General features: G+C 41.2%; 1 protein-coding gene across 1 annotated transcript in view; it reads left to right on the plus strand.

Annotated features, from left to right (window-relative positions):
• The first annotated feature begins 8212 nt into the window (after nucleotides 1–8212).
• The window catches only part of ephb4a (eph receptor B4a), a 35569-nt gene continuing 31702 nt past the window's right edge, over nucleotides 8213–12079 (plus strand). The window contains exons 1-2 of the mRNA XM_040149941.1: nucleotides 8213–9023; nucleotides 9109–9197. Coding sequence (XP_040005875.1) covers nucleotides 9119–9197 — 79 coding nt within the window. The 5' untranslated portion in view covers nucleotides 8213–9023; nucleotides 9109–9118. The remainder of the gene's footprint in view (nucleotides 9024–9108; nucleotides 9198–12079) is intronic.

Genomic DNA, 12079 nt, shown 5'->3' on the forward strand with positions numbered 1-12079 from the left:
AACAGATGAAGCCTGTGAACGACAAGTATCGATTTCTGTTTTTGTTTATGATTTATTATTTATTTAGAAGAGTCACTGGTTCCATCTCAAGTCTGTATATTTTTGGGTTTTTTTCCCCACTTTGAGAGAGCTTTTCGGTCTTGGACAGAAATGCTGTAAATATAATAGAGATGGTGGAGTGCTGTGTGGCTTTAGATTTAGCCGTGCACACTGCTGAATCGATGCGAGTACAGAATCAATCAGAGTGACAGCCCAGTTTAACTGCTCAAACACAGAAACAACATCTGCACACTCCAGGTGGGCAACACACACACACACACACACACGCACAAAGATATCAGCACGTCCACACATCCATTTACATTTACACATTGAGAGAATCACAGAAACAACAACACATGACAGCACATCCATGAATGGAATAATATGTTTTCAATTTCTTTATTTGAGGGTTCAATGTATTTGTTAATATCTCTCTCAGCCATCCGTACCATAGTGTTATATTCCTTATAAAATATATGAATTTTTACAGAAAAAGACTGATTACAAACTTACAACAAAGTCAGGATGCAGAAAATATATTTAACAATGACAATATCGAGCAAAATAAAATGTTCCAGTTCAGTGAAGCGCTTGTTGTAAATTAGCTATAAAATAATAAAATGAATTTAAACATGCTTTCTGAAAATGGACTCGGCAGCCTTGTTTTTTGTTTGTCTGTGTTGGTGATTTCATGTCTTACAGTTCCACAAAAGACAACTGCAAGTAAACAACAGTATGACCAGGGGAGGGCACTCATTCTCTTCAGTCTTCAGCTGCTTACACAAGCTCCCCTCAGCTGCATTTGCACAATCTTGCTCTGGCTTTTATTTGCTGGTTGCTCCCCCACCTCTCCCCCTCTCATCAGGGGAACCATTTTGTCTTTAGAAAAGCACACAACGAGGATCCTTCCATTTGATTTCATATTATGCTATAGTGTGTGTGTGTGTGTGACCATGAAGACATTCTGACTGTGCGCATGGTTGCCATGATCCTACATCCCAGTGCTTGCCTCCGAATTGTAGCATATTCGTATCATCTGTAGAGTTTTTAAAGGCGCAGTCTGGGATTCAAATGTAAACAGAAGGTTAATCCAAGTGCCAGAAACATAAGATATGACCTGTCATTTATTGCCAAGACACTTGCATCTAATTTTGCCATATTCTCTGGTGCTTTCTGGTTATGGTTTTCTCATATGTGCATAAACAAAGGGGATTGGGAAAGTCTGATTGGTTAAGGAACACACAAATGTAGGATTTAATTTGTGACCCAAAGTCTTTCTTTTTCAGAATGTACAACCATTTTGCACAGTAATAGAATTACATACTGTACTGGTCTAATTTTTACATTAACACTAGAAAGGCCGTTTAGAAAAACCCAACCAGCTGTAACTCATGAGACTTCACTGACTCATTTCAGACTCATGTTTTGCAGCCAAACTTTGTTTCAACCCACAGAACATTATTCTCAATTCTAGTCTAAATCCCAAACTTTCCTGGGATACCAAATACTGTGTGTCATGCTTAATTTGGGGCGACTGAATGATGCAACAAAACATCTAGAATATTTCCATCTGTTTGAATGGCGCAGAAATTTAAAAAAACGTGGAGTCTTAGGTTTTTTTACACATCACATAGCTTCAATGAAGAGCTCGAACAAGCTCAGAAATGTGGAATGAGATTGTTTTCCTAATTTAGACCTACGTTAGGGCAAAAATAGGAAATATACGTAGGTTAAGGGTTTTTTAAATGACTGAGGTAAAATACTGATCTATTCATTCGTAACCACTTATCTTGCTCAGGGTCTCAGTGAGGCTGAGGTATTTCACACCCAAAATTCAAATCGTCAGTCACCTGGTTGACCGCAGTCTGGTCTCTGCTGTATTATGCCTGCTGAAATTGATATAAAGGCTCAGAGAGAGGGTGGAGAAACATCCATCAAAGGTCATAAACAGGATTTAAACCTGCAAACTGGTAAGGCCTTGCAACCATCAGTTTACTCCCGTCCACGTTTCTGTTTTTCTCCTATCAGCCGTTAATAAGTGTCTGCACAATGTTATGCATCTAATCACAAGCTGGTGGAAGAATATACAGTTGGATCCTAGAGCAAGGCAGACGCCTGACAGATGATGATGGATTATTGAAAAATTTGCCAAACTTATGTGGTTCCTTCAAAATTAGAACTTGAAATTTCCTCCTGACTAAGTAACTGACTCACTGGATAAACTCTCTCTTTAATCATTAAAATGACTCATACGTTGAAAATGTTTAAACCCTGTATGTCACAGAGTCCACTGCAAGCGTCCGAGCTAAGGAGGAATGAGAAATGAATGCTTCCAAATGGAATAATTAAATCAAGCCAGTGATTACGAGCCAAATTTCACTCCAAACACAGAGAAATGAGGAAGCGAGCTGAGTGAAATTAGCAGGATAATTGTCAAACAGTTCAATCTCACAACTCATGGAGGGATCAAGATGATAGCTCTTACACGTATCGGGTCGGTCCTAGTATTGTATCACCAGTGATTGTTCGCAGCCTGTCTCACAATAAGCTAGTAATGGAGTAATACCTCTTTATGCCTGCTGCTGGGGGGTCCAGAGCTGCAGTGACAGGGTCGGATATGGATGAAAGAACAGCTGACGTGTGTCTTGTGAGTGTTGGAGAGAAGACTCCACTGAGAATTAACCCAAAGCATTTAGAGAAAACTCAAAACTGCTCATACACTTCTGCACGGGAGACCAGTGAAGCATTTCAGTACAACACAACCTATCACAACCTATAACTCAAAGCCAATATCACCCGCGGACCTGGGGGGAAAAAACCAACTGAGGTCTTTCAGGCATCAGTCATCCCTGAACCTTTACTTTTAGCCATGCAGGCCCCAGACTGCAAGATAATCACATTAAGTGCTGAGGCCTTCTAAAATATCTACCTCTGAGTGGTGCTACACGGGAAAGTTTTCATAGGTCCACATACATTTTAATTCACTGCATTGCCAAAATGTATCTATACCTTTCCATTGCATGAGCCATCAGCTGGGTTTGCCTATATTCCTCTGCAAGATTTAATTTTTTGGTCAAGGTAATCCTAAAGATCCAGGATTATTACACAGCAGGCATGTTTCTATCTAGGAGTTTCAAAAACAGCAACTGATATTGTATGTCATTGACTTTACCAAGACACCTCAATCAGTGTACCAAACACTTTGACTACACACAGGAGATCGTCAGCATCATTTGTTGCCTTCATTACAACATGACAGCTGCAGCCTGGGGTAGAAGATCAAACACAGATCCTTTCCATGTTCATATTTTATTATTCATTTCAGCCTCCTGCGTCTTCCACTCGCTGATTCTTCGTCCCCTCCTTTCACTCTTCCACCCATGAAGTCCCAGCTGGCATCCATCAAACTGTTTGTGTAGGACAACGTGAGTTCAGCTCTTTTGTTTATATCTTGGGCTGTGTTTGTAAATTCAGATGATGTCACTTTGGCCACTTAACCGCTCTTTCTATCCACATATTACACTGACTGCCTCCAGATTAGATGATTCATATTTAGATTGGTGCGCGGCAGGGTGTGGGGCAGGCTGTGGGGCAGGGTGTTGCTGTTAAGATGCTGCTTTATGTTGGTTTGAAAAGAGCTGCCGTTTTAAGTTTATAGACCAATGTAATACGGACTCCTGTGGTTTTGTGGCAGAGCTCAGAGCTTCATCTTCCCTCTTTTTCTTATTAAAAAAAACAAAAAAAACACCACACTGCAGCCCACCCTACCACAGATTGGTATAGTTCTACTAAAACCATGTGAGACTGCAAAGAAATTTATCATGATAAGTGTTTTGGCATATTCACTTCTGTGGAAAAAATGTCCACTCCATGCTTATTCCACTTATTAAAACATGGCCAGCTGGCTCCAAAGGAATGATACCTTCTGTTGGTAATACTTAACAACCTTGAAATGAATTGAAAATGACAAAGATATTGGTTTTGCACTGTTTCACCAACCAAGGGTGTGACAGCAATTTCAAAATACAGCCTTCTGGTGTGATTTTGTAAGCTGCAGGGGCAGAGCTTAGCCCACGAAGGCTTATAATGTCACCTAGGCCAAATGCACACTTTCATTTTGTAGCAGAAATGATAACATATGATCCCAAAATTAAGATGACGGCATACAGGAACATGCCAGCTTTACAATGTTTAAATGCTTTGGTTAATACACCCATGTGCCTATGGAAACTATACACAAAATAACAAATAGACTTTTAAGGAAGAGTAAACTGTACTAACCAGATAGTTGCTTCTGGAAAAGAAGAGATAATGCAAACATACAGACTTTCGGGGACATTGTTCTGTCTGTGTGTAAAAGTGACAGAACAGAAGCAAAAATGAAAATGCCTTTCTGGTGATTCTGTAATGATTCAAGAAAGTAGCTAAAAAAAAATTCAGTTGACTTTTCATTATGCAACTTTTAAGGAGCCACCTTTGAATGCAATATGTAAAGAATGGACGGTCAAACTTTAATGGGATGGCTAGCGCTCAGATAGAGGTGGATGGGCTTTTGATTGCAGGTCAGTCGGTGGTTCAATCTCTGGCTCATCGTGCCCTTCGGCAAAACACTGAACGCCACGCCGCTTCGAAAATGTATATGTGTGGGGAAACAAGACAGAGTTGACAGCCATGCGAACAGCTCTCTGAGGCACACGGTGATGCTTTGAGCTAAAAAATGTAATTTGGACACCTGTGGTCACAGGGTTACATTACAAAAGCTACAATATTTGGTTAAAGTATGGGAAGGATTGTGGTTGTGGTTACAGTTACAGTTACTTGGTTCCAGGAAGTTTGCTAAGGTATTTGCTGAACAGCTACTCTTTTTGCCCCTTGCCCTCCTTTTATTTCTTCGTCCTCTAGTAGGAGAGGTCCTTCCAAACCAGCCAGACCAATCTAAAAAGTTGTACTTTCTTTCAGACTTTCAAAAATTGTGATGATCAATAAAACTGGGATGACATTCAAGGCGTCTTAGAACACTGCCTCGGCAAAAATAAGCATCGTCTGAATAAACAGCTGACAAATACCCTTGTTTTCTCCTGTTGGTAGGTCACTGTGATGCCAAAGCTCTTCTGTCTTACACTCCAGAGGTTCTACAAATTATAGACTTGGTGTGACAAAGAAAAAAGGACCCTCCCAAAGCCATTTCTCAATCTCGTTTGTTTCACAATTATTCCCGGTCGAAACTCCCACTGCTGTTGCCGGTGCTGGGAAGTGAGAGCCTGATGATTAAAACTTATGAAGAAGAATTTCATGCACCGCATACGGTAAATGTGACAGCTTTGGTGAGTTTGAAAACCCCAAAGCACCATCTTTATGCATGCTACTTTGAGTTTCTATCGACTTATCTAACACAGTAACATATGAACAAAAGAACAGAATGGGAAAAAAAGACAATTGTTACAGAAGAGTGCAACAGGCACTGTTACAGAGTCAGGATGAGCTTTTTTTTCTTGCTTATTGACTTTATTTATTATAGTGTCAATACATTTTGTCAGTGCAACTGAGCACAAAAATACAGTAGGAAAACCAAATCAGTGTCTTATAAAAAGAAAAAATCAAGGACAAATACTAACTTCTGTTTCCATAGTTTGATCTTACTCGTCTTACTTTCAAGGCAGTTTCCATAGTAAATACTAAGATAAACAAGTGTTGGTGCTGAGTAAAGCAGCAATATAAGAATGCAACTCATTCTCTTGTGCCATACAAATCTCACCATAGTCTAATGTTTGTGCATTTTCATATTCCTTATTCTGGGATGTGTTTATTACTAGGATGCGTCAAGATACGGCATGGCACCGTGTGTTAGCCTGCGATGATGTCAATAGGATGGATAAATCAAATGTAACTCGGAGGTCCACCCAATTTTTCTGACATTAGACATTAGAAAAAAACGTAACAACACAAGCTGAATGCAGAGAACAACAAACACTGGTCTTGTCTTGCCAAAATTACACATTGGCCTGGCCTTGTTAGTGAGCTCGAATTGCTAATGTCTTATTTACATTTTGTCATTTAGACTTAAAATTTGCATTTTCTCTTATTTATGCTGCCGTCTTTCCCAGATCTTCTTCAGAAAGTGATTCCATTCAGTTCCCCTTGAGGAAAACACCCATTAATTATATAAGAAAATTTGCTGTGCTGCAATACTGATGTAATGAATTGTTAATGTTATGGCTGTCATTAAAATATGCTGTGTTCAGAATGGCTAGTTGCAGAAAAATGTGCACATTTCAAAGATCTCATAAAACGTAAAAGTTTCAAAATGGCCAGCGAGGTGTCACAAATGCATGATAGGTCATTCTTTCTAAGGCTAGAAATGCTAATTATGCTAATTCTATATTTTTTTTTAGCATACGGCTAGAAAAGGGATATCTTCCAGAGGCAATACGGCAGCAGGGTTGCATCCTGAGTCAAGTGATGCACTATCTGTATTTTGCAGATTCCGGCTTCTTTGAGCTCAGCTTGAGACCACACACTGTCAGAAGTGTCAGAAGTTACCAGCCCCGTCCCTGGAGGCCTGTATTCTTCAGTCGTGCTGCTCTGTGGCTCCGACGTGCCCTAAATGGGATGTTATATCAGCCATTACAGTGTTTTAGTAAAGGTTCACTTGTTTTTTTTTTGGTCAGCTTAAGGAATGGACACACGACCCGCCTTCCCACTTGGCCAACATTTGCACATGGAACTCATCCCGCAGGTTTCATCTTCAGGACAGTTTTCTGGAACAGCATGCCAGGACTTGCAGATAGGACGGACTTAATTGTTATTTTGGAGTCAAGACAGTCAGTAAGTGTAATTATCACCGGATGCTGTGTGAATCTCCTGTCAAAATAAAGGCATCTTTCCTTTGCCTATCGTGCTTTAACTTGCAGCGTGCTTCATGTGGAAAGAAACTAGAGAGCTCCATTTGGTTAAACAAGACCAGCCTTTGAAGCAGAGAGGAGAAAAATGCGGGATTGATACTGGATAAGTAACCCGTGCTCCAGGGTTATAAATAAGAGTATGTATGAAAACTTTCAGAAGCAAAGACATTGTATGTCCTTGGGGAGCTTGTGTGGAAAGCCACCTTGAACTTATATGACCAGTTGGTTTTATCTGGATGACTGGATACTGCCTACTCAAGTCCTCTAGTCTGCATGAACAAGCACATGGGTTTAAAATGTTATTGTCAAATTGGCATGAATTATTCCAAGCAGTGCTTTGGCATTTGAATTGTATTGGTGTCTATGTATGGTACATTTTTGAATGATGTATAGAGTATTTACAGCACGGACGGTGTATTATACTTTTCATTCTAGTTTTATTAGGTTACTTCACATATCTATAGTATACATCTGTACATGCATTTGTATGTATGTTTACTGCTGTGACACTTTAATTTCCCTGCATGGAATCAATAAAGTTTATCTTATTGTTGAAAACTGTGGCTAGTAGTATACCATTAGATGGATTGTGACACCAAACATACAGTTGTGTGGTGTGTGGTCATTTTGTGTGTCTTTAATATTGTTTCTCTTTATTTTTTACATGTCTTTGTAGATTTTTTTACGTTCCTTTGGGGTAGTTTCTCATCTCTTTGTGACAGTTTTGCATCTCTCTGTGGTCATTTTTAAGTTTCTCTGTGGTTGTGGTTGTGGTTGTGGTTGTTTTGGGTCTGTTTTGCATCTCTTTGTAGGCACTTTGTGTCTCCTGTAGTTGTTTGGCATCTCTGTGGTTGTTTTCTTGTGTCTCTTTGTGACATTTTTGCATCTCTTTGTAGATGTTTTGCGCCTCAGGTCATTTTGTGTCTCTTTCTGGGATATTTTGCAGGTGAAGAAAGGAGGCCCCCTGACTGCCCGGGCCCCTGGGCCTGTTTTTGGTTGCCCTGTTCAGCAACCCAACTATGAGCACACCTATCAGTCCAGGGAAATAGCATGAGTATACATAGCCCACAGAATCAAAAGAGTCACTTTTAAAAAGCAAAACCGAATTAAACACAACTGAATTGTGTTTTTAGGACATTTAGGGCATTGACTACTTTCCAAAGGCTTGGTAATATAGGTTTTATTTTGAAGGCAGTCTCCGGAAATTCTATACTTATCGCGTGCTCTTGATTCTGCTGTTATGGAAACGGGAGTGGGCGGGGCTTGCCGTTGCCGTTCCTCACAGTGTTTGATGCGACGATGCAATCTTCGGTGACCAGTTCACTGTAGTCATTCCTACAAGCTACTCTCCAACACAACTTTTAGTACCTGCTGCGCCTCCAGCCCGCTCACTTATCCAGAGACCAAACAAGAGACATTTTCCTTCAGTTTCAGTCTCATTTTTCCCGTAAAACCAGGCCAGGCTAGACCTGTCGCGCAACATCCCCGCCACCTCTCGTGGATTTGTTTTTCCCCCGCAGCCAAAATAGTCTGGTGCTCGAAGGGACTTTGGCGGATTGTTGGCCGAACATGACGAGAAGATGTCGAAGAAGGCGTGAACCGACTGATAACGAGGATTAGCTCTGCATTTAACAGATGTGCAGTGAGGTGCCCTGGTTGCAGATTCAACCTGCTCGGTCATCGAGCTGGGGGGCTGGGGGGGGGGGCGGCATTTGGGAGAAGTCGTGTGGAGCACAGAGAGCTTATTAGAGCCGAGAATACAACAAGGTCCAGCCACGCACCCCCTGTGCTGACAGAGGACTGAGGTGGGAGGAGAGCCGCGGCACCGTGCTTCGTTTCTGACAGTGGTTTTTACGCCTGGACTTTCAGCACACTGCGAAGTTGGCCAACACGGAGAAGTTTCCAGTCCGCCACCAGTAACACTTGCTGTTTGCGGAAGCGTATCACACTGGGCTCTATGTTCACAATCGGCTGGTAACTGCACCTAGCTTGAGTGTGTTAATCTACTGCAGTGTTTTGTCCACAGCGCGAGGCTCTCTGAACTGAAGTCCACTTTAAATGCGGACTGGTTTGCGGTCGGTGAGTGCACAGCCGAGCTGCCGGTGCCACTTGATTTGTAATTCAAGGCAAAACGGAAACAACCGGTTCATTTTGTATCATTTAGCAACACCGCTATGGAGCTGACATACTGGAGCATCGTCCATCTGGGGTGCATCTTCCTGAGCTGGGCTCGTCTGGCTTCCACAGAGGAAGGTGAGTTTAGATTTTTTTTTCTCTCTCTCTCTCTCTCTTTCTTCTTCTCTCTTCAAATGCTGCCTAGACTTGTTTCTCTGTGGTTACATGGTTGAGTGGGATGTCCAATTAGTATTACATCCCGTTCCTCGCCCGGAGTAAGTGCAGTGAAACCACAAGTAATTTTAAAAGCAAGCTATGCAAGCCTTTCTCGAGAACTTGACCGAAATCTCTGGGGAAGATTGATCAGAAGCACTGTATGTGACAGGCATAGCACTAATCCCAATGTGATCGATTTATTTAGTTTATTTTAAAAGAAATCAGAAGAAGAAATACGAAACGACAGAAATATTGGTTTTACCCCCCTGATATCTTCAGGAAGGCCATTTCTAAGACGATGTGACTATTAGATTTCACTTTAAAACCATCAAAAAAGTTCCTAGGCTGCATCCTAAGCGGTCCTTAACCTGGTTACCCTTAAATCAATACTAAGACATTAAGTGCATGGAGGCTAATACGGGACTGGAGTGATTCCTGTGGAGTGATGTAGAGATCTACATGAGGCAATTTAGCTTTTACATTTAACTTGAAGAAAAACCTCTAATGCTTTGAGTCAAATATAAAATCTGGATCATAATTTGGATTAGTTTCTGGCAGCAGATTTGACAATAATGAGCATAGTGGTATGGATTGGCCTTGTGAACACTGGAAGGACAAACAGGACTGAAAGACTGAAATTATCTTTCGTAATGTTAAAAGAAAATGACGGTCGCAAATTGCCTAGTTTTTCAGGCGAGTATAGCTCGGCATCATCAGCCTAACATCACGGCCAGTGTCTGGATAATTTTCTTAATTCAGGGGTGGAGGACTGAGTTTCAGTGAGCCACACTGAAAAATCAGAGGGCTATGTGTTAGTTTTTAATCTCCTGCCGTGTCTCAGTCTTTTTCAGGCATTAACAGGGAAGTTTCAGTTCTACAGAGTGAAATGAAAATTGATTTGAGTTTAAGAATGTTTCTGTAAATCTTTTGATAGAAAATGGTCTTTGGAAATAATAGGCCTTTGTTTACTGAGGATCACAGGATCACAGCTGTGTTTCTTTAAGAGCTGTTGAACTGCAGGGTTTTTAAAAGTACCTTACTGCTGTGTAGGCTGCATGCGGTTATGTTCCTGTGAAGGCTACACTTTATTCTCCAGAATGCTTTTTTTTCTGGTAGGTACAGTTTGTTTGCTTACGCACAGCTGCTTAAAGCAATGTTGCTTCATTGAGGCATAACAAGCATGTTTTCTAGATTTAATTTTCCCTCATTGGTAAGCGTCACTAAACGAAGACGAATGGACATATATACAGTACATAAATTAACATAAAACAAAATCTTGACAAAACAACCATTTCTCTGGCTAAATTCCAACAATTACTCCTATGTGAGGCCAGGGGTTTGCAACCAAAACTTAAATAAATTTGCCCTGACAAAAACTTTAACAATGAACCTTGTCCCCAAGTTTGCTCATTCCAGTCAACAGTTGTTGTAAACAGGAACACCATGAACATACATGGCTTCACATACTGTACGTGGCAGGAACACAAATCTGTCAGATGCGTCTGGTTTGAGGCTGGACGTTATGTATCAGCTGCATTTTCTTGCCCTGACTTTTCTTATTACGGGTGGGACTTACGGTATGGCTTCTACTACAGGCTGTACAAACACATGGATGTACAGTACGTGACATAACCCATGGATTTCTTAAGGGGGTTTTCAAGCTTGGATTTGCCGCTCGTGTATACTCACCCTTCAAAAAAAAGATGTTAAATTACCGCAGCTACTGAGTCTGAATTCTTGCGGGGAAAACACTGTTGACTTTGTATTTGGAGAGAAGTCTGGGATTTTCCCAGTGACTTCATTTTGGTCAGAGTTTTCTGGGAGCCAGGGATCAGGCCATTAGTGAAGCTGTAGCTTCTTCTTCAGCTGCGGCTGCAGGTTTCAAAGCAGAAGATACTTAACCTCAGATCTATGTTTGGGAAGTCATGTCCTGCAGGTTTTTGCTGGCAGAATGATCAAACATGTCCCCTAAAAATCCTTTAGAATAGTCGCTGTCTACTTGGCTCTGTTTCCCCCTTGCTGAATGTTTACAAGATCCGGGTTCCAAACAGCTGCAGCACTTGCTCGAAGTGGAGAACAGGGATGTAGACTAAGGCTAAGGCTAAGGGGTCGTAGCGCCTTGTCGACTGACTCCAGAACACCTGTGTCTCACCAAGTGTGAACAAGATGTCTGGTTTCCATGTTTTGGGTAATCATCCGCTCCTCTGCCAGCACACTCTGGATCATCATCCCTCTTGTTCTCCACCTAGTAGGGAATTCTGTAATGAACTGATGGGAGGGCAGATGAAGCTCACAGCTGCCAAATCTCTCCTCCTTTTCCAGCTAAAGGATAAATGACTCACTTACACACACCACTTGCTTGTTGAGCGCATGGATCACTCCTCCTTCTGTCTCCATGAAGATTAAAACACAGACCTCTTGATCAGATAATTACTTTGGCTCGAAATTAATAACAACCTTTGGGTGGAAATTAGTAACGAGGATGCACACACATTGCCAAATACACACACACCCACACACACACACACACACACACACACACACACACACACACACACACACACACACTCAAACACAAGCACTCACACTCACGTAGAGAAAAAACAAACACTCTTTCTCTGCCTCTCCTTGCATATAAAAAATGTATAATGTACAGAAAATTATAACGAAGCTCTTAGATTGAAAATGCATTTATCCAGTATTAATAAGTCTTACCAATGTGGCCCTACTACAATTTTAAAACATATTTGAATTTATAAATGTAAGCTATAAAGGTTCCCTATCATCCCACACATAAAGTACCC

The sequence above is a fragment of the Xiphias gladius genome, chromosome 17, assembly GCF_016859285.1.
Source record: "Xiphias gladius isolate SHS-SW01 ecotype Sanya breed wild chromosome 17, ASM1685928v1, whole genome shotgun sequence".
Classification (NCBI taxonomy): domain Eukaryota; kingdom Metazoa; phylum Chordata; class Actinopteri; order Istiophoriformes; family Xiphiidae; genus Xiphias; species Xiphias gladius.